The sequence below is a fragment of the Bubalus kerabau genome, chromosome 5, assembly GCF_029407905.1.
Source record: "Bubalus kerabau isolate K-KA32 ecotype Philippines breed swamp buffalo chromosome 5, PCC_UOA_SB_1v2, whole genome shotgun sequence".
Lineage (NCBI taxonomy): Eukaryota > Metazoa > Chordata > Mammalia > Artiodactyla > Bovidae > Bubalus > Bubalus kerabau.
In genome coordinates this window covers 99,647,762-99,671,914 of record NC_073628.1, presented here as the reverse complement: position 1 = coordinate 99,671,914, position 24,153 = coordinate 99,647,762, and the positions used below count along the sequence as shown (strand labels likewise).

The following is a 24,153-nucleotide window of genomic DNA, read 5'->3' as shown; positions in this document are numbered from 1 at the left end:
CAACACACATTATAATTCTTCCTTTTCTTTTTTCTACTCTCATATCTAAGGATTAAGCTGTTTGTAAGAAACGGTTACCAATTTAGTTTAAAATGAGAGGAAGGGTAATCAGTAGGGAGAAAAAACTACTTTCATCCAATTTAAAATATACTGAGTACATATTATGAGTTACACTAAATACAGCATATCTATATTTTGGGTTCTAAGCAAACTGTAAAAAATTTCAGATTAAGATTTCTTTAGAAAGTGAGAATTTTAATGTTATGATTCAATTTATATAAGTTTACAATGACATAAAATGATGTAGGTACGTGAAACAAAGTACTTTGAAGAGAGTATGAAACAAGGAAAATGTGAGACGGTGATGAGGTTTCAACTTCCCTTTAATGTTTTTATAATAATGGTCTCACAAGAGAGAAAGAGCCACATAAAATTTAAAAAAGAAAAAGAAAATGAATGGATTCATACTGGATGACCTACAGGTTCATCAACATTTCTTGAAAGACTATATAAAATGTTCCACAACTCTGGAAACAGGACCATTCTTAAAATAAATATAATTCAATTAAGCCTTCTCCTACATTTAATGTTATATACCTTTAAAACCGAACACGAAGATTACGGACCACCTAAAGCTTACATCTGCAGGTAGGTAATCGTGGGCTGTAGGCGCCCCGCCCTGCCCCTGCAGCTTTCACCTCCACCACCTCCTGCTGCTGTAGGGACTTAACTTCGGTGCTGCTGTGAATTCCATTTTCTATAGCTGCCACACAAACAGTAAATAAAATTCATTGTATTTTTGCCCCACTAAGCAGCTCTGTCTTCTGGCACATCCAGATGCCTGGCTTGAAAATAGTGAACAATGAAAACAATGTTTTATTGAGCAAACATTCCAAAAAGGCCATAACAAAGGCCTCGGAAGGTGCTGCTAAAGAAAGACACTGTGGCAAGGGCTTTGTGTACTCCATCTGAGTAATTCCTTGACCAGTGGCCTGGGTTCATTGGATTACAGATATTCAGAGAATTAGTCTCCCATGTCATGTACACTTCAAAAGAAAGACTTCCATTTATGTTTATGATAAATGGAGTTTTAAACTGAAAGATGGTTCAGATGTTTTAAAATTTATGAATCTGTAAAATCCATGTACATGACCAATTAAGGTTTCTTGTCCCCACAGATTAACGCTTTTTGGATAAAAAAATTCCAGAGGTTATCTGTATCTAGGTTGTTCACCTCAATGTTTTACATCAAAGTTGATATGAAATATTTAAAGGGAACCATATTTCAAGATGGGGCTTTCTAGGTGGCGCTAGTGGTAAACAATCTGCCTGCCAATTCAGGAGAAGCAAGAGAGACTGGTTCCACCCCTGGGTCGGGAAGATCCCCTGGAGTAGGAAATGGCAACCCACTCCAGTATTCTTGCCTGGAGAATTCCATGGACAGAGGAGCCTGGCAGGCTATAGTCCATGGGCTGCAAAGAGTCAGACACGATTGAGGAACTGAACACACACACATATTTCAAGATAAAAGTTACAGTTGAAAGTGAAAGCTTTGGTCACTCAGTCGTGTCCAACTGCTCGCAACCCCATAGACTGTAGCCCACCAGGCTCCTCTGTCCATGGAATTCTCCAGGCAAAATACTGGAGTGGGTTGCTATTCCCTTCTCCAGGGGATCCCACCCAGGAATTCAACTCAGGTCTCCCGCATTGCAGGCAGATTCTTCACCATCTGAGCCACCAGGGAAACCTCCAAAAGTTACAGTTACCCAAGATAAAATGGAAGCACTCTGCAGGGACATCCAAAGCAACACAACCTCTCCCTTATGTGACACCTGGAATTATGCCCAAAGCTATTTCTGCATGAAAGTAATTCCTGAAACACAGCAAAGTGGATGGGAAGCAAAGGGTGAAATGCACAGCTCAGAGAGGCACCCAATCTTACAACCTTGCAAGGCAGGCCAAACTCCACAAGGAAAATGCAGGCCCTGAATTTTGAAAAGAATTCAATTAGCACCCCCAGTATTTCCATAATCAACAGCTGAATGCTAATTAAGAGCACAGCACCAAGAAAGCAATGGAATCCCAGTGCAATAAGCAACAACACAAGGGCGCAAATGCTCCCTTCAGCCTGCATGCATAAACAAACAGAATTAATAACTACCCGAGCATGGAAGGGTGGCTTAATGGAAGGGTGGCTTAATCTGTTTCGATTAGGCGCAGTTCAGCCCTGGGGCTTTTGTGTTATATTTAAATGTGTTCATCATGTTTAATTAAAAACCTAATAATCTAGGGTTGTTGTTTTTTTAAGTTCTGATCTGTACTTTCCTCTTCTTTCTCTTCCTGAGTTCTACTGATTTGGATGGTTTCCTGAAAAGGAACAATATTTTTAGCATGCTGTAAGTGAAACTGGTTAACCAGCAACATCACTCTCCAAGGCAGCAGCCAGTCACTGACGTGGGTTCCATCCTAGCCCATGTTAGGGGTTCAATAAGCTTCTTGAATTAAAGCAAAAACACTCCTCTGATCTGACCTGGTTTATTTAGCCTGAAAGACTTCCCCATGAGCTAGCTACCAAGGTGTTTCCAACAGTCTCTCCTCTAAAACAGAGTTCTTTTGTCATTATTTGGCTTAGAATTTGACAGAAACTGGCACAAATCTGGCTTCAGTTCAATAGAATTTAAAGTATCTCAGCCCTAAGGCAACTTCAATAAGAAATACCATATCTGTAACAACACACCAAGTGTCTAAGGAATTACTGAGAGGAAGTGTGAAATGAAAGGCCTCCTGTTGTTTAATTCTGAGGCCTAAGATCTCAAGAATTAATCATTATCAGAAAGACCTCAGAAGAAGAGGTCCGGTGATAGTGCTAACCATAATTTGGGAACTTTTCTCAAAAGTAAACTTTTAAGGTTTATTTTTATATGCATCACTGGATCCATATATAAGTTTTTCTCCTTGGTGCTGATGCATAATTATTAACCATTAAATGCTGGATTGAGGACAGTGTCAATTAGAGTGAAGTTTAAAACCAATCATCTTAAATAAAGAGTTGTCAATACTCAAGTGCCTCAAAGGCAGAGACATTACTCTCACTATCAGAAAGTCCTCACTCTTCATAAGTCTACAAACTAGAAGGACAACCAACTTAGAAATAAAGACCGTGAGGAACAAAGCTGTCACGATGGCAGCACAGAGGCTTCAGGAGCAGCCAACAAAGGATGCAGACCTAGTTCAGCAGGGGAGTGCCTTGACGCTGAACCTTAGGGTCTGGGTTGGCAAGAGAGAGAGAGGAGTCTGTTCCCAGGGCAGAAGACCCACAGGGTCAGGAGGTTCCCACTGTCAGCACAGCCAGGGGTCCCATGGCAGGTGCTCCCTGCCAACCCTGTCACACAGTGCTCCATTCATGTCTGTGCAAAGGAAAGCAAGTTCATCGATGCTGGAGTCGGGTCAGATGATGGGCAGCTGGTCAAACTGATATACTGGAGCCAATGAAATTTAAATATAACTAGAGCATCCAAGTATACAGAACATTAAGAGGGACAAAAGAGGCAGGTTCATGTATTTATTTGAGTTCAGGCCCATTTACTTTGCTTAAATCTTCTGATTCCTGGGGTGAGAAAATGTGGGAGTTTCAGCAGGAGGGGTGGCAGGTTAAGAGCAGTGCTGGTTTATGTGCCCTACCGCCACATAAAACGATTCAGAGAGGTGATCTGGACAGTTCAGGTGAGGCTTCCCTCAGCCTATCAATTACTCAATCACCCTCCCTCATTCCCCGTTGAGGTTTTAGAAAGTGAACTTAACTTCCTATGTGTAAGGGAACCATTTGATCCCTGGGCTCTGCAAGGGCTGGATGACTGCCAAAATATTTCTTAAAACTTACACTAAAACAAACATGGTAAAAATGAGCCCAGACTGACAAGGATGTATGCGGTTAGATGTGATTATCCCAGGCTGGGAGTGAGTGGCACTCTGGAGTCCTGCTTCACTTTTCAGAATCAAGCTGGGCTTTTCCCCATGTGTCAGGTTCCCGACCCTCCTTCATCCTACCATTTGCTCCAAGTCCCCAAGAGGCAGCAGAGGGGGACACTGCCCACCCTGCGTCTGATGTAAGCAAATGCTGTTGGGGAAGGAAGCCAGCTCTTTTCAGCAGGAATGTGAAAGGTCCAGAGGGAATGAAAGGTCAATGGAGGAGTGAATGGAGGGGGAGAGAGAAAGGAGCTGGGGAGGCAGGAGTGAAAAGGGAGGGGCAGGGGGGCACATGAAGGTGGAAGGAGAGGAGAGACCAGACCAAGTGAGGAGCCTGAGTCTGGGAAGCAGCTGTCAGGGGACATCCGTGCTGACAGGCCCTAGGATGGGCCACTGTCCACGACTGTCCCAGCCTTTTCATCTCCTTATGTCTGTCTTCCACAAAGGCTTTGTGTAGAATTTAACATTTTTACCCATCAAATCTCTTACTTCTTCTCCCATAAATAGGTCTACAGTGGGAAACAATATCCATGACTTTTTTTTTTTAAATTGAAGTATACTTGATTTAAAATGTTGTGTTAATTTCTGTATAGCAGTGATTCAGTAATATAAACATAAATATTTTTTCATACTCTCTTCATACTCATTAGGATTTATCACATACCAAATCACTTTCACACCATAATCATTATGGTTTATCACAGGATACTGAATATAAGTTCTCCGTACAGCACAGGGAACTATATTCAATATATAGGACCTTGTTGTTCATCTTTTTTATACATAGTAGTTTGTGTCTATTAATTCCAAACACCTAATTTATCCCTCCCCCATGCCATGTTCCCCCTTTGGTAACTATAAGTTTGCTTTCTATATCTATGAATCTGTTTCTATTTCATAAATAAGTTCACCTGTGTCATATTAGACTCCACCTATAAGTGGTATCGTGTATTTGTCTTTCTCTGACTTACTTCCCTTAGTATGATAATCTCTAGGCCCATCCATGTTGCTGCAAATGGCATTATTTCATTCTTTCTTAAGGCTGAGTAATATTTCATTACACACACACACACACACACACACACATGCACCACATCTCCTTTATCCACTCATCTTCTATGTGCATTCAGGTTGCTTCTATGTGTTGACTATTGTGAACAGTGGTGCATGTATCTTTTCAAATTAGAGTTTTCTCTGGATATACGCCCAGAAATGGGATGGCTGGATCATATGGCAACTCTATTTTTAGTTTTTTAATATGTGACTTATCAACACAGTTGAGTTTAACATTTTTACTTTGGCCACCGTCTCAAGGACAAAAGTTTGAGCTGTCTACATCTCTTTACTAATCGGGTCAAGTTTCACATTCTCTATTTCAAAGCTGAGACATCAGCTTCGCCAACACTCCGATGAACTGAGGGACCACTGAGAAGGCTGGCGCTCTCTTATGGAAGCTTCAAGGACCATCTCACCATCTTGGCCCCTCCTTGCTGCCTCCTGATTTTTCCCTCACTCCTCTCAACCCCTGCTGCCCTAATCCACAGCACCCAACGGACAACTTCCTTGGGCACACACCCAGGATCTCGCCACTTCTCACCACCACCGCTGCTGTGCCGCTCGGTCACCCAGGCCTGGGCTCTCACACAGCCCCGAAGACACTCTTGCTTGAAGCAGCAGCCATAGAGCCATTGGCAGATGGAGTCCCTGTGCTCAGAAGCCACTCACGCAAAGCAACCAGCAAGACTCCCCGAACACAGGTCCACAGGCCACCCGACCTGTGCCCTACCTCTCCTGCCTCTCTCCTCCTGTTCCTCCAACACGCCAGGTGCGCTTCCACCTTAGGGCCCTCAATATCCAAGACTTGCCTCCTCACAGAAGCCAGGCCCCGACCTGGTTCACCCCCGCCCCCTGCCCACGGCTTTCCTCAGCACACACTGATTTACAGGTGGTCTCCCCTCTCGAGGGGGGGCCCTGAGTTCCCCTTGATGGTGCCTAACACAGCACCTGGCACATAACAAGCACTTGATAAAAACTGCTTAAACAGTGGGACCAGGAACAGTGGGACCAGGAAACACTCTCCCATAGGCTATTCTTAAAGACAGGCAAGGAACTCACAATCAATCAATATGTGTATCGGTGCCAGCCCTCATCTTAATCTCGGTCAGCCTCAAGGGCAAATGTCAAGTGGTGATGCTCATACTGAAGACTGTATTTGCAAAAGCACAAGAAATCTCCCTGCTTTGTGTAGCAATTCTTCTCCCCAAAGTCACAAGGTGGAGGAGAGCTTCATTAGAACTCTTTCTGCTGGGATAAAATCCATGAGTTAGAAAACATGTACTTCTGGGTACATTTCTATCTTCCCACCGTCGGACATGACTGAGCGACTTCCCTTTCACTTTTCACTTTCATGCATTGGAGAAGGAAATGGCAACCCACTCCAGTGTTCTTGCCTGGAGAATCCCAGGGATGGCGGAGCCTGGTGGGCTGCCGTCTATGGGGTCACACAGAGTCGGACACGACTGAAGCGACTTAGCAGCAGCAGCAGTAACAGAATGAATGTGAAAGATCCGATACTGATTTAAAGTCTGTTTCCTGCTCTTGACTACTGTCCTTCTGCAGGTTAGAGACCCTACCAGACTTTACAACAAAAACAATGTGCAGCCCTAATCTAAAGAGAGTATCAGCTGGTTCTAAAATGACTGAATCTTAACAGAAGGAGGTATCAAAAGCTAGCCTGCACCCAAACAAACCAACCAACCAAACTAATTTTTTTAAAGAGCAACTATTTCCTCTCTTTCCATGACAGCTGGGGAAATCTTTCCCATTTTCTATGAAACAAATGCTGACTAAACTCAAGTCTTTCCATACAATTATAAGGTTCAAAGGCTCTTTATCCTGACTGACAGATGCCATAGGCAGTCTGCAGCCATGACCGGATCCTGGGGATGCGGTGAGCAGCACGCCCAGCCGCCCCTCAAGCCCCAGAGCAGACCCGAGGCCGACTCCCGCCCGCTCACCACTTCGTCCTCGGTCCAGCTCTTCTCGATCAGCTTGGGCACAGGCTTCTTCACCAGCCGCTGCAGAGCTTTGCCAGCATCATAGCCACTTTCATGGAGCTAAAACAATAATGACAATTTTAGTTTGTTCATTGCACCAAATAACAGAACTGGAAGCAAATCAATAAAAAGGGGATCCTTCATTTACTCTAACCGAAGAGTCATGAGATGGGCACACGAGACTCAGAGTCACTTTAGCCAGTGTCATAACTGGCTAATATCCAACCACTCCCTATATCCAGCTGTTCTGGGAGAAGGACACAAGCAGGAGAGAGAACATTCTGGCAATGACAGGAACAAGATGAAGACCAACAGTAACATTTATGGAAAATTTAGCCTAGGCTGTTGCTAAAACACCTTCCACACACTCATTATCTTTCTTAATCCTATGAGGAACGTATTCTCTCAGTTAATCTTACAGAGTAGGAACCCTCATCACCCATTTTATGGATGAGACTGAGGCATGCAAAGGTCGAGTAAAGGTACTCACCCATACTAAGCCAGTAGGCGGTGGAGCCAAGACTCAAACCCAGCCTACGTGACCCCTACTCTTGTCCCATTTCCCTCAAAGTGGTCTAAAGACATGACAGATTATGTTCTTTCCCATTAGCACGTCTTAAGTCTTTCACCTATAATTTCACTAAAAAAAATTTCAAGTATCTAAATATAAAAACTTTAAATCTAATTATGTAACAGTATACTAACTTCTCAGCACATATAAATGAAGATGTTAGTTTATCTACATGCTCCTTTTAGGACTGGACTTTCTCTCTGGTCAAAACTGTTGATTTTTTTTTTTTTTTTAAGATTTATTTATTTTTGGCTGTGCTGGGTCTTCATTGCTATGTGCAGACTTTTCTCTAGTTGTGGCGAGCAGGGGCTACTCTTGCGGAAAGTGAAAGTGAAAGTCGCTCAGTCATATCCAACTCTTTACTCCATGGAATTCTCCAGGCCAGAATATCCTCCCAACCCAGGGATCAAACGCAGGTCTGCTGTATTGCAGGTGGATTCTTTACCAGCTGAGCCACAAGGGAAGCCCCTTGTTGTGGAGCACAGGCTCAACAGTTGTGGCTCACTGGCTTAGCTGCTCTGCAGCATGTGGAATCTTCCTGGACCAGGAATCGAACTCATGTCCCCTGTACTGGCAGGCAGATTCTTAACCACTGGACCACCAGGGAAACACAGAATGTTTTTATACTCCATATCCTTTCTAACCCTGGGCAATGCCTGGCACCCCGATCCCTCTCCATCTTGCAAAGATACGCCTGCCTTGGCTCCTATGACCATGTCCACCTCTGGTTCCTGAGTCTCCACCTGTGGACAATGAAGAGAAGAAGCAGAGAGAATGATCCTCCTGCTCATATCGACCTTCCCAAACTACGGCTGTCTCTCCAGATTTCTCACCGGGAACTGCCCTTTCTTTCCAAAGTCTACTCTGATAGGAGCATTTGTTCTAGCTGAGACCTATACCTCCAGGAACTAACACCATCCATAGCAAAAGGTGATACACAGAGATACTTGTTGAGTTAATAAATAAAGGCCTTCAACTACTTACTGTCCCTCGATAGACTCAACCTAAATCTCCACCTCAGTGTCTTCAGGTTCATTCAATCTGATGTTAGCTGAGTATCTATTATCGTGCAGGCCACACCCCAAACCCTGGGGACACAGCAGTGAACACAACACCAGCCTGCAGGGGACATGCTGATCTTTCTACAAGTGCTTCAATCCCTTATTTGAAAAATTCACCAGCATTTGCAAATCCTCAGTACAAATAAGGTGCGAACTTTACTAGTAAGTCAGTTTGTTTATTTGTTTGGATGGATGAATGGAAGAACAAATAAATAAAAATTTTGGATATAGCAAATCTCTCCTATAACTATTTGACTGCTACTGGAAGTTAAATGTCCATTTTCATTGCTCATTCAGCAAAACAAAAAGTTATTAAAAATCAAAATTTCCCAAGTTAGTCTCACATTTTAGAGGATCCCAACTTACTCCAAGTCCAGACTACCCACAGATGTCCAGACTAGAAATTAATTACTAAGACAACTACCTTAAAAAAACCAAAAACACCTACTTCAATGATTAATGCTGAATCTTTTTTTTGGTGGTGGTTAGGTGTGGATATGGGTGAGTGTACACAAAAAATATGGATGCTAGATATGACCTTATGTATTTTTATGATGTTCATTGTTAGAGGATTTAAAAAATAGTATACTATAAATATTATACTAAATAAATGAAATACTATACTAAAATATTAGAATTTGCAAATGTTTGAAAACTGTTCAACTGGCCTCCTTTGAGAAATATATAAAATAAAAATAGTTAGATTTTCATACTTTGCCTAAGATCCAGAACAAGCAGATATTTGCCAAGTTCTATAATATAATTCAGAGAAGGCAATGGCACCCCACTCCAGTACTCTTGCCTGGAAAACCCCATGGATGGAGGAGCCTGGTAGGCTCCAGTCCATGGGGTCGCTGAGAGTCGGACACGACTGAGCGACTTCACTTTCACTTTTCACTTTCATGCATTGGAGAAGGAAATGGCAACCTACGCCAGTGTTCTTGCCTGGAGAATCCCAGGGACAGAGGAGCCTAGTGGTCTGCCGTCTATGGGGTCGCACAGAGTCGGACATGACTGAAGCGACTTAGCAGCAGTAGCAGTAGAATATAATTAGGATTTATAATGAGAGCTTAACAGCAAGGATCAGAACTGAATAAAGGGAAAAACTGCATGGCTATTTAATTTTTTACCAAACCAGTCAATCCTAAAGGAAATCAACCCTGAATATTCATTCATTGGAAGGACTGAGGCTGAAGCTCCAATACTCTGGCCACCTAATGTGAAGAGCCAACTCATTGGAAAAGACCCTGATGCTGGGAAAGATTGAAGGCAGGAGGAGAAGGGGGCAGCAGAGGATGAGATAGTTAGATAGCATCACTAACTCAATGGACATGAGTTTGAGCAAACTCCAGGAGACAGTAAAGGAAAAGGAAGCCTGGCATGCTGCATTTCATGGGGTCACAAAAAGTCAGACATGACTTAGCGACTGAACAACAACATGTTAGTGATACTCTGAAATCAATTCAAGTTGATCAAATCATGAATTCTTAATAAAAAGCTCATGGCAAATTAACAATATTTTATAAGAGATAATTACAGTAAATGGGGTAATTATACAGAAAGTGATGAAAAACTATGGACTTTGGAGCCAGATTATCTGGAGTGGAATTCTAGCTCTACCACTTACTAGGTGTGTGGCCATGGACAAGTTACTTATCCTCTTTGGGCCTCAATTTTATCATTTTTTAAAAATGCATATAATAATAGCATCTGCCTTTCAGGGCTATTGTGAGGATAACATTAGAAACTACATGTAAAATTGCTTATAAGTACCTGGCACATAGTATGCTAAATGAGTGTTAGCTATTTATTTTTAGAAGGAAGGAGAAAAAAATGAAGGAAGTAGTCTCTATCCAATTTTCATTAATTTTCTAGATTAGAGAGTAGCCTTTCCAGAGACAGAAAAAAAATTGTTAAACTATAAACAAAACCACTTATGTTTCACATAATTATTCATGTTAATAATTAATGAAATTTGATTAAAACTCTGGTACAGTACACAGAAAAAAAATTAAATCTTACATGGCTGATAACAGGAAATTACTCATAAGAACACAGGGCCCATTCCAAAAGTGAACAAGTGAATGAAGTTAAGTCATTAATCCCTATGACATTCCTGCCTCTTGGTGAACCAAGAAGAGCTTTAAATGAGCTGGAAGAAATGTTCTGAGGGACCTGCTGCACTCAGGGTTGTTTGGTTTTTCAAGGAGGGTGCTCCTGCTTGCATGGAGTCCCCAGTCAAATTTCTCATGAGGTGCTTTAATAGAGAGTTTTCCCTCAAACACATCCTCACATCTGTGATTCCTTTGTTCAGATCACACTTTCCCCTGACAAAGCTGTTGTGATATATGTGGTAAGCTGAATAACAGGTAATTGCCTCCGCTCATGGGATCCACTGTCAGCCTGTCTTCTAAAAACAGTCCTATTCCTGACCTTTCCATTCCATGGACCCAACAAGTATCCAGAGTGTCCACCTCCTCCATCTCTGCCAAAAACACGCCTGAAAAGTAAGAGTGTGGCACTATTTAACAACAGTGACCAATACTGATTGAAGGCATGGAGTCGGGAGTGACGGTGCTGTCATCAAGAATTCATGAAGGCCAGTACAAGGTTCTGTTCTGGCATGCCCTCTTCCCAGAGAACCCAAAGGGACCTTTCTCAACAAGCCCCTTCTTAACGTTGCAAACAGTTATTCCCACTTTATAGCAATTGAGTCTGAGGAAGTTCTGAGAGCATTACATTTTTAAAGAAACACTTCAGTTATATTTACTAAAGATGGACTTTTTAACATATTAACAGTTGTTTCAGCCCACATTGTTTCTTTGAATATCTATCAAGCACTTTGGGAAAATTACTGGAAGTTCAGGACATCCTTCACTCCTTCTGCAAACATGTACTGAGTGCTAAACGGTGCCAGACGCTCTCCTGGGTGAAGGGAAAGACAGAGCCAGGAGAAGCACAGGAAATGGGTGTCGGAAATGCTGGGCTGAGAAGCAGATTAAAGAACTGTTCTCATGTGACACATTCACCTAAAGTCACACCTATACCCTAGGGTCCTAAAAGGCTGGGTTGCTGGGTTCCACCTTCTTTGCTTAATATACTCTATCAGGCACAAAAAAGCACTTCTTAAAAAGGGTTTGTTTTCTGAGGGAATAGAAGATTTGTTTTTCTTCAGACTGGAGCCAAAATAATGTTTGAGCTAGAGCTTAACTAGTTGTTTCAACTGTATTCCTCATGTAAATTAAGAGTTTGTAAGTTTACCAAAATACTGGCTATCTCAAATCTTTAAAGATTGTTTTTGAAAATATTCCCAATACTTTGTCAAGCTCTGAGGAACTGGAACAATCTCAACCTGTGAAAAATAGGTGGGTTCCAAATATGAAAAACCTGATCACGACCACACAGGTACATCAGTATGGGAAATTCAGTGCCCAATATAGCTAAGGTAAAAGGTTCTTCACTGTAAATAAGATTTTCTCGCATTACCCTAGAGAAGACTGCTCAAAGAAACCGCAGTGAAGACGCTCAAACAGCTTCACTCTGTAGTCTCAGAAGAGCAATGAAAGCAAGGTAAGGAGACCTTTCTGTCCATTTGCAGCCAAGACATACTGGGAAAATCTGGGATTAAAGCAATTTTAATGTACAGAGAAATGTACCATCTTGGAGCTACTGGGTCAACATCAGTGCAAAAAGTAGGCACCAAGACAGAGCATTCTTATCCAGTCAGCTTCTAATCTTCACAAGCTTCCGTAGAGAGAAGAACCTAGATTTGACGCTGTCACCATGACCCGCCAGGCAGTAGAGCAGGAAGTCATTCCACAAAAACCACTGTTTTCAAATTCGTCATCACAGGCTGTGCATGTGCACATGTCTGTATGCATATGTGTGTGTGTTTTAATCCGATGATCAGGGAAGCATGCACTTGTAAATCTGCCGCTTCCACATCACTGAACTGCAGGTCTGCACTTAGGCACAAGTAGCAATAAAAGTCATCTTTCCCTAAACCACAGGTCAGTATCTGGGAGATCTGATAACAAAATGGTGATTTTTCACCAACGCACTAGCCTCTAAGTCACCCCATCGTGGAATTCTCTTTGCTTTGCTGTTTCCCAGCAGTCTGTCAGCTGGTTCCCAGAATTTGCTCCACAGATTGCTCAGCTTGAGCTCTTCCCTTCAATTCTGGTTTGTTCACTGTCAGAGTCCAGGTGGCTCTTCCCCGACCAGCTGTCCACTCTCCTTGGCCATGCCTTCTGCTGCCCTGAGACCCAAGGGACACCCCAGCCCCACCGGGAGGCTGCTGTCATTACATTCTCTGTTGTCCTTCCATTCATTCAACAAGAGCTCCTGAGCAACTCTAAATGTCACATAAAGTGCCACCAAAGATGGCTAAGATGGCCCAAGCACAGTAGCAGAGTGGACCGGGGGTGTGACAGCGCTAAAAACAATAGCAGCTTCCAGTAGCAAACCCCTAGTTTGGTTCTGCTTAACAAATTGAATGGCAACACCGAATGACACAACACCAGGGACACGGTGCCCTCTGTAACTGGACACAGCTGGCTGCTGCATGAAATGCTCTGAACAACTCAAAAGATTCCAGGTGCTCAGGAGCCCGCCTGCACAACTGCTCCCACAGTCAAGGCCTCTGCAGCCTCATGAGTGTGAGCACGGCATCAAGTCTGAGCAGGGAGACAGATGCCTTAAAGCTTCATCACAAACCGGCTGAGTTGAGGTTCTCATCTGTGTCAAGTGGGACTAACAACATCAGCCCCTCGCTGTGTCAAAGGACCATGAAAAGCAATAAATGAGACACCATGTGACAAGATACCCCAAAAGGCCAAATGGCTATGAACTGTCCAGCGGTACCATCATGGGGAGTAACAGTTCAGGGGCACGGCTATTATGCAAGCTTCTTAAACACTTGCAGGTTCAAGGTGCACACGGTGCTGGGGACTACACAGCCTCGAGTGTCCTGTGACAGCCCCTGACCTCTCTGTGATTAGTAGGAAGGAAGGGTCAGGCCACAAGAAGAAAAACACATTTCTGCGTAATTGCCCAAGTTAAACCTGCTCCTCTCACTCAGCCTGACAAATCATTCCCTGCTTATTACTTTCTATAATTTAATATATATAAGTGCTTTACTGGCAAGCTTCTCGAAAGAATAAATAATACTTAATGACTGCCTACTGTTTAATTAACTCATGATTGAACTTCTCATGGATCGCTATAAACACTAAATTATATCCTTCCTCAAAGCTGCCATGGACAGAATTCTTGTTTCAAGCTTTAACTCTCCTGCCTAAACAATTACGAAATTTCAGCAAATCTGTACATTGGACAGGGAGGTGAGAGAATCAACCTTAATGCCTGGTTATAAACTGTGTTATTTTATAGAGCAAGGATGAGGTCTTAATTTAAATAAGATTGAAAATGTGCACATGTCCGAACATCTCATTTATATTACAGCAATCATTAAACATCGCTGGATCTGGGGCAGTCTGATTAGCATAAACTCTGCGTATTACCACAAGGTTTCGAGTTTCTACTACAGCTTCTCATCTGAGCTGCCATTTTCTGTCTGCGTGATGCTGCAAATAAATTCTCCCCTTGGCACGGCTCAGCTGTCAGGCACCTCTGTTCTATAATGAACCCATGAATTACATCTCCTGCTCTGTCATCCCTGGTCTCACACATCAAAATATTGTTCTTCAATTGTAATTTATAACTTAATTTAAATGTCCCTTTTACTGTGACCTTTTTAGATCAAATGGCATTGCAGCTGGCAGCTACTGCTATGCCAAAGTATTCTTCTGCAATTACAGCCATTATAATAACTGCAGAAAAAGCCTATCTGAGGTTAGATTGCATTCATGCTAAATATTAAATAATTGCAGTCCATTAGGGATAATATTCGATTTCAAAGACTTTTGCTCTGCAAAACACACTGTTTATTTATAAGAAATTGCCAAAATAACTTAGAAAGGGGCAAAAAAGTGGAATTTGGAAACGATCTTAAAATTACTCATGTAGTTTTACACATTCGAATTATTCCTCACTGACATGAGAAAGCTGTCTGAAATCTGACAACTGAAAACGTCCTCTCACAATATATAATTCACAAATGCCTATATATTTTCATTCATTCCTCTATCACCAATGACTTTGTTCAGTTCAGTTCAGTCCAGTCACTCAGTCATGTCCAACTCTTTGCGACTCCATGGACTGCAGCACTCCAGGCCTCCCTGTCCATCACCAACTCCTGGAGCTTGCTCAAACTCATGTCCATTGAATTGGTGATGACATCCAACCATCTCACACTCTGTCATCCCCTTCTCCCACCTTCAATCTTTCCCAGCATCAGGGTCTTTTCTAATGAGTCAGTTCTTTGGATCAGGTAGCCAAAGTATTGGAGCTTCAGTATCAGTCCTTCCAATGAACATTCAGGATTGATTTCCTTTAGGATTGACTGGTTTGATCTCCTTGCAGTCCAAGGGACTCTCAAGAGTCTTCCCCTTCAACACAGTTCAAAAGCATCAATTCTTTGGTGCTCAGCTTTCTTTATGGTCCAACTCTCACATCCATACATGACTACTGGAAAAACCATAGCTTTGACTAGACGAATCTTTGTTGGCAAAACAATGTCTCTGCTTTTTAATATGGTGTCTAGATTGGTCATAGTTTTACTTCCTAGGAGCAAGCATCTTTTAATTTCATGGCTGCAGTCATCATCCACAGTGATTTTGGAGCCCAAGAAAATAAAGCCCAGTGACCTAGTACAAAGCTCAAAACATGATACACACATACATTCAAAAACTAGAGTTAAGATTGAAAGCACAATGCTTATTTTTGTTTGGCCACTGTCACTCCTAATGATGTTACTTAAGCACTGGAGAGGATAAATTTCTCTAAATACTCTTATGGGCACACATTTGAGAGATAAAGGTAAAGACACAGAATTTAACTGCTGAGAGTAAGGGCTGAAGGAAAGATTCAGTTAATTTTCAGAAAGAAATACATATTTGCTGGAATAACTTTTCCTCTCTAACACATTCTGAATAAGTACAATGTTCTAGAAATTATGTCAGCTCCTGAGGTCACAAAGGAGAGGGGGAGACCAAAATTTCTTGAGTGTTGCCTGTACTAGGAACTTGTACATCTGTGTGTGGGTTCAGTTGCTCATTTGTGCTCAACTCTTTGAGACCCCATGGACTGCAGCCTGCCAGGCTCCTCTGTCCAGGCAAGAATACTGGAGTGGGTTGCCATTCCCTTCTCCAGAGGTGCTAAGAACTTACTCAGTATATAACTTCATCATTTCACATCACTCTTTTGAGGCAAGAGTGCTACATATGAGGAAACAAAACCAAGAGGTTCAGCCTCGTGCTTGGGGCCACCTCCCTACGAAGCAGCAGAGCAAGGATTCCACATTAGCCCAGTGTCCAGGACTCCTAAGACTCAGTCCCTGCCCCCGACCCCTCTACTGGAGCATGTCAGGATCGGCGATCTGCTCACTGCGGGAACAGTGAGCTCAGGGACTCCTCCAGCTGCAGGGATGGGGCAAGCACAAGGTCTTTTCTTACACTGGGGTGGCTAGTCAGGAGTAGCTCAGAGTAGAGAAAACACACATATAAACAAAATAATGAAATAAATGTATAATAAAAACAGAAGAGTGTCAGTGACTAGGGTGCTATTTGTTCTGTTCAAAGAGCAAGATGATTCCACAAAGCAGATTTTAAAGATCAACAGTATACACAATATGATTAACCTTGCCTATACTTAGGGCTTCCCTGGTGGCTTAGCAGTAAAGAATTCGCCAGCCATGCAGAAGCCACGGGTTTGATCCCTGGGTTGGGAAGATCCCCTGGAGGAGGAAATGGCAACCCACTCCAGTATTCTTGCCAGGAAAATCCCATGGACAGAGGAGCCTAGAAGGCTACAGTCCATGGGGTCACAGAGAGTTGGACACCACTGAGGGACTGAGCATGCCTATACTTAATAAAGAGCAACAGTCAAATTAAAAACACTATTCTAGGAGGAGGTAATAAAAGGCAGTTATTACGTCTAGGCAATAATTCACTTATAACAATTTCCCATGGCTAGTACAACACTGTATCATTTCTCATTTGCAGCTCTCACATATGTATCTAGAAAACAGGTCACAATCTCCCAGCTACAGTGCTTTTGAAGATATTCTAAACCCACAGAACAGGGATCTCAACCACAAGGTGATTAGAAAGCAAACACCAAATGCTGGCACATCAGCTGAGGTCAGTAAACTATTTTTAAAATATAGAACAAACCAAGTCTTAGCCATTTCTGACTATTTGTCTGTTTTTAGCATCTAATCTGACATTGTCTTTACAAACATAAACACCTAGACAGGAGAATCTGAGAAGATGCTGGCACCAAAGATGCAGGTTTGGGGGTTCCGCAGAGGTGAGATCTAAATGAGAGAAAGCTCCCAGCTCTGTCTTAGATTCAAACACTTGTCCTGCCACTAGCTGTGTGATAAGAAGCAAAATATTTTTCTAAACCTCAGTTTTCTTAGCTGTAGAAAGGAAGAACATAGAATTCATGCCTGTTTAGGATGAAATAAGATATGTGGTCATCACAGAGCCTGATTCCAGAAGGAGGAAATGTTCCATTTAGGAAAGCTGACTGAGAAGGGATGGGATGCGACGAGTGTCACGGGAAATTGCCCTGGTGCTAGGAGAGTAAGTATGCCTTAGAGCACCATAGGGGTGAGCTCATCCTACAGTACAGAGAAGACAGGACGGAAGATGGGGATGAGAAGGGAAACAACGGAGAACCTGATGGCCTGGGGGGCTCTCAGGAGTGAGGTGCCAGGCTGTCCTGGGGGGAAGTAGCAGCCTGGGCAGAAGGGCCTGGAGGACTCTGCTCTGAGCAGCAGAGTGGCCCCTGGACTTCCTCTGTAACAAAGGGGCTGAACTGGGTCATTTTTCGGAACCCTTCAGTTTTTAATCTTTCTCTTTATAGATTTTGTTTTTAATTTTCATTTGTTTTTGGCTAGGCTGGGTCTTTGTTGCTGCATGCAGACTTTCTCTAGTTGCAGCACTCAGGTTTCTTATTGCAGTGGTTTCTCTTGTGGAGCATGGGCTCTTAGCGTGTGGGCTCCCGTAATTGTGGCACACAGGCTTAGCTGCCCTGCGGCATGTGGGATCTTCCCCAACCAGAGATCGAACTTGCGTCCCCTGCACTGGCAGGCGAATTCTTTACCACTGGACCATCAGGGAAGTTCCACAGATGTTTTTGAAAGGTAAAATTCTAAAGGATATTCTATTGAAAAATGAATAAATGGAAATATTAATACACTCATTTAGAAAAAGTAAACAAACAACATAGCCACTGAACTACGCCAAATTGCCTGGGCCAAACACTGACCAGCTACTGCAGATGCTTCACTTACACCTCAGGGATTTAAGGTTAACGTCTTAACTTTCAGGTCTCTGCAAAAGCTGGACTACTTCACGCCACGGGTCTTTAAATGAAGTTCTGCAAAATTATCTACAGAGCTCACAGTATATAACCTCACTTCCCAGAAACAAAACCTTTCCTCCTGCTTTCTGTGTGAGTTCCAGCCCAGGACATAAAGGATGCTGGGCTGTGGTGGATCAAAGCCACCAGTCCAGTGCATGGAAAGGGAGGCCAGCTCCTCAGAACTCAGCACACAAATCCACTGATGAGAAGACCCACCTTAATGATAAAAAATGAGGAGTGTAACTCCAGCCACAGAGAGAAAAACTCCTGGCAGAGTCAGGAATCGTTATTATTTGTCAGCTTAGAAAGACCTATCTCATATCGCAGGCAGAAACTGCTCAGGGCCACAGTGGAAATTTTTTCACTTACTCCTAGAATCTTCACAACCTTGAAAACAGAAAAATGGCAAGGGAAGCTCTAACCTAGAGGGTGACAGAAAAACATAGCTCTATTCCCTTATGCAGACATTAGGGAACCCATTCCTAAATGCTCAAGTGAACTAGGAAGTGCACATGAAAGGTTAGACACAGGTCAATTATAACCAGATTCCTACAAGCAATTAAATTTCTTTAAAATAAATAAACAAAAACAACCTCAAGATCAATGGCATCAGTATTAAGAGAAACCATTTACAAAAATTGCCTAAATTCCTACTCAGAAGAATTTAAGTGCAGAAATGACTGCTTCTCCTCCTCAGGGCTCAGTAACCTTAACCTTGATGATTTTTGACGAGTAATTTTAAGGCTGTGTAAACAATAGTGCATTCATTATTCTTTCTGGCTGCAATGATAAAGTAATGGAACAAAGAAAATCAAAGAGGCACACAGCAAAGCATGCAAGACTACAGAGGTGGGAAGGCTTCTGAGTGACTGCTCTTTTATCTAGAAACCTCAGCCAAGAACAAAGTGAGTGACTAAGAAATAAGCAAGAAATAAGGCTTTGGGCAACCCCAGTAGTGCCTCCAGCTACAGCCCTGCAGAACCAAGAAGCCTCGCCCTGAGCCTGAGAGGCTTAGCCTCCTCACCATTCTGGATTTCTCAGTCTAACAACAGGTCTGAAAGAACAAAGGAAAAAGACTGTATGATTTCAAAACACAGCAGCAGCAGAAGAGAGCCTGACTGTGGAAGACTACCAAACTTGGCAAATACGACACAAACCAAAGACCTCAAACTCGTAACAGTCCCAAAAAATTCTGTGTGATGGCCGCCAGCATGGTAACTCAGAGGCATCAGTGAAGTCAGACTGGAGATCACATGAAAACGAGTATCTCACTAGTGACATGGTTGGGGGAAGGAGTGGAAAGGGGAGAAAAATTTAGAGCCATCCCTCCCCCAAATCCTTGAAGAACCAGTATTCCAAAATACTGGAGTAGGCTGGAACACTTCTGGCTTCCCAGGTGGCGCAGTGGTAAAGAACCCACCTAACAGTGCAGGAGACCAAGACCAAGGTTTGATCCCTGGGTCAGAAAGATCTCCTGCAGAAAGGAATGGCAATTCATTCCAGTATTCTTGCATGGGAAATCACATGGAAAGAGGAGCCTGGCAGAGCTACAATCCAGGGAGCCAAAAAAGTTGAACATGACTGAGCACGTGTGCGTGTATACACACACACACACACACACAAGCTGGAATACACACCCAACCCATTCTATGGTCAAGGAGTAAGCTAACCAAAGGCAGGGCGGCGAGACAGGCAAGGGTGGGCAGGCGGTGTAGTGATGTAAGAAGCTCTGCAAGTGACTGGCTATGGGGAAATGTCTGTCTCCTCGAGAAGACAGCTGGCCAGGGCAGAGCTGAAGGACAGGAGATGGAAGAGACAGCAAAGACTTTAGAAAGCAACAGCTTCAAAGGTAGCCAGGGCTGACCCCAGGCCACCGGAGACCAGATCTACCAGCAGCATAAGACCTTGCCCCCAGCAGCCCCTGAGGGGCAGGCTGGGACCATCTACGGTAGAGCCAAGGAAGAAATACTCAGCAACCTGACAGGTCAGAATAAGTCAGTTAACATGGTTAACCATAGATGATAATCTATGGTTATCTATAGATTCTATAGATAATCTATGATAATCTATAACCATAGATGATAATTCTCTCATCTAAATAAATATATTCTTTGTACAAAGAAAGCCAAATACATGGTACGTTATGCCAATACAAATATGACAGTATTTTATAAATCGAATATCCTAGGATTTTACAGAAATATCACAGTCACTACTATAATATTTTTACATTCTCAAGATGATAACGTTCACACTTAAATCTAAGTAAATTATAACTGATAGAAAGGGGAAGGAAATAAACTATTACAGAAAATTAAAAATAAGTACTACAATTTCTTTTAGTAACACTGTATACAATAGTAAAACCCAGCTGTTGGGGGCTGAAAAACAACCACCAGAAGACCTCCACATCAAACCCTGGCAACATGCGACTGCAACCCTATTTAAGAAAAAGGTCTTTACAGACAAGACTGTGATGAAGTTAAGGATTTTAAGATGAGAAGACAATTCTAGATTATTCAGGTGGGCCCAATATCCAATGACCAGCATCCTTACAAAAAGACGGGCCGTGGAAAAACATGGGACAGAGAAGACCTAGATACACAGAGAAGATGGCCAAGTGAAGGCAAGAGAAAGAGTGACCACCAGCCCCACAGAGCTCGAAGCCACTCGGTGCTGGAGGAGGCACAGAATGATTCTCCCGAGGAGCTGGAGGGAAGCATGGCCTAACTCATACCCTGATTTTGAACTTCTGGGCTCCAGAACTGTGAGAAATCTGTTGCTTTAAGTTCCGAAGTTTACGGTACTCAATTCGCCAGAGCAGCCACAAGAAACAACTACACTGACCTTCAGACTTTGGGGTAAAAAAATTTATCTAGGAGAGCTGAGGGGAAAAAAAAATTATTCTGAAATATATTTCAAACTAGTATTAAGAAACACACATACTAGTACAAACACTATAAATCTTAACATTCTACCTTTCAGAAGTTATGTTAATATATGAGCCCTTTTAAAACTCATGGGCCTACTTTGTTCTAATATTAAACTCTTACTTAGATTTCAACGCTCATCAAATGCTCTCCCATAAGGGCTTTGCAAAGAGCAAGGACTCCATCACATTTATTGCTGAATAAATAAATGAGTGAATGATTGTATTAAAGCCTCTTCTTCAGTGTAAAAGGGCTAAGGGCTTTTATCCTGACTTGCTAAATACTTACCATATTGATATTAATGCTTCATACAGGTTCACAGGTGCTAAAATTCCAACTGACTGATGTTATAGTAGACATTTTTCAAACCACCACAGAAGCCTCAAAACATTTTATCAGTATTTAGCACAGAAAAAAAAATCTTATGAGACAGAAATTTTTTTAAATTAGCAAAGGAACTTTCTAACTTTGGCCAAACCAAAGTAAAAGCTTTTGTTTGCTGAGACCCTGGGAGGACAGAGGGATACATGCAGTCAGGTGGCAGCAGGAAGGGTTTTCAATTGGCTGAACAGCGAGTCCCCCAAAGTGCAGATTCTCAGGACAACTGCCACGAGGCACTGGGCTCGAGTCTGACTATCCTCCTAGTCCGACACATAAAGTTTAAAACGTGCATACGGCAGTGTGCTTAATAAACTGCAGGTGTTAACTTCTCTCACAGAATTGTTATAAAGATCAAATGAAATCATTCATAAGAAGCACTTAAATTTTCACCTAACATATAAGCACTTAACCAACAAGTACATTTTAATTTTATTACAGCTTATTAATATTGTTGTTATTAATGACATCAGGCAGCTGACCAATAGCTGATACCTAGTAAAATGAGAGTAACAGTGATAAACTTAAGGTTCGATGTCTGGTTGAAAATTCAGTCAAAAAGCTGAGCGGGGGAGAGAATGGCTTAGCAAAGGCATTTAGCCACAGAAAAATGAAATAAGACAAAGACAAAACACAAGGGAAAAAAGCACATGATGTGTACACTTTCATAAAAGCTTACTGCACCAAGGCAAGCTTTCAGGGTAACTGAAGAGAACCTCTTGTCACCACATGCTGATCAAATCTGGCAAGTATTGCTTTAGTGTACATGCCACATTTTAAAAGACATACAGACAGAGCTGACCACAGGAGAAATAAAATGGTTATGAACAAAAATGGTTATACACATACACGTATATAAAAACTACACCATGGACAGAGGATGAGATGGCTAGCTAATATCACAACTCAATGGACATGAATTCTAACAAACTCCAGGAGATAGTGGAGTACAGGGAAGCCGGGCATGCTGTAGTCCATGGGGTCACAGAGTCAGACACAATATAGTGAATGAACAACAAATGCTGATAATCAGTTGAAAAGATCTTGATTATATGAGAAAACTTCAATTACATGGTCTTTTTCTGCATCTTTATTTCTACTATCATTAACAACATGAGGAAGATTCCAATATCCTGCTATGACATAAATAAAACACTAGCAAAGGTGCTTGTCAAAACTGATTTACATAAGGTGTTCTTAAAAATTATTGGAAATAATCGGATAAAATTATTGGATATCCATAAAAAGAAAGCATCTAGCATATCAACTTATACTCTTTTCACCCAAAATCCTGACAGAACAAAACTACCACCCTCCAACCAAGTAATGGTGACTAATCCGAATGGAGAATAATAAAAAGGGGAGAATTTAAGTAAAGGGTGTGAGTGTGGAATCAATTTAGGAGAATCCTGATCATATAATTTGTGTGCTTAGTCACTCAGTCATGTCTTTTGGACTCTCTGCAACCTCATGGACTGTAGCCTACCAGGCCCCTCTGTCCATGGGGATTCTCCAAGAAAGGATACTGGAGTGGGTGGCCATTCTCTTTTCCAGGAGATCTTCCCAACTCAGGGATACAACACAGGTCTCCCGCACTGCAGGCGGATTCTTGACTGAGACACCAGACAAATGATAATGAAAGGGCCTTTGGGCAGCGCATTATGTGGGAGCTGGGTAATACTCAACATCCATTTAAGTCCGGAGCACTGCAAAGCTGATTCAGGGCCAAGCGCTTCAGTGAAGTCCACTTATAAAGAACAAACAGAAGATCTCTGAGAGAAGTTCTACAGACTTAAAGTTTTTAAAATGAAAGAGAGGAACATGAAAATGATTCTGAGTGTAGGCTTGCTCTGCTGTGCCAACTTTACACCACCAAGCTCCGGGTGATGTGGTTTGGACCTGAACCTGATTTACTTATTCCATCATTCAACAAATATTTAGTGTCTATCTCCACCATGTACCAGGCATTGGGTTATATAGCTCAGAAAACAAAAATGATTAATACTCAATGGTTAACAAATAGTGATATTTATAGATCAGAGATAAAAACTAACTATTAAGCGATTGGAAGCCTTTAATCCTCTGTTGAAGGAGATGTGGGTATGCATAAATAAGTAAACAAACACATACATACTCTCGTGAATATGTAAAAAGCTTAATGCAAATGTCTAACAGCCATCCATATTTCAGGGAATAAAACTGTCCAGGCAAAGGTGAAATCTTTGCTGCATGATTATAAATTTTACTTATATATAGTGAACATATATATGTTTAGTGTTAGTGAAAGTAAACATAAGCATGCAAATAAGTTTCTGAGAAAGAGAAGTCAAAGAATCTGAATTTTATCAGGAAATGGGAAAGATATCTGAGCTCAAAGAATAAAATCCAATATCAATTTAGTATAAATAAGTCAGAATGGTATCTTCCAGGAAAACTTACTCTCAAACTATGGGGCTCTGCTATAGCTTCCAAGCGTAAATATAAAGGTCTATTTCTGTATTAATAAGAGATCAAATAAATGTAAGCATTTAAAGATGGCTGAATTAATCTCATTAGAATACTACGGGCCATTTAAACGTTACACAGCAATTATGTTTAAGAGTTACATATAAGCTAAATGTGTACAGATAAGCCTAAATAAAACTGCATATAAGGCTTTCCTGCTGGCTCAGTGGTGAAGAATCCACCTGCCAGTGTAA

General features: G+C 42.0%; 1 protein-coding gene across 6 annotated transcripts in view; it reads right to left on the bottom strand.

Annotated features, from left to right (window-relative positions):
- Nucleotides 1-24,153, bottom strand: part of RERE (arginine-glutamic acid dipeptide repeats) — a 409,996-nt gene that overhangs the window by 80,422 nt on the left and 305,421 nt on the right. For all 6 annotated transcript variants that reach the window (XM_055582399.1, XM_055582404.1, XM_055582401.1 and 3 more), the window contains one exon: nt 6,984-7,082. In XM_055582399.1, the coding sequence (XP_055438374.1) occupies nt 6,984-7,082 (99 nt within the window). The remainder of the gene's footprint in view (nt 1-6,983; nt 7,083-24,153) is intronic.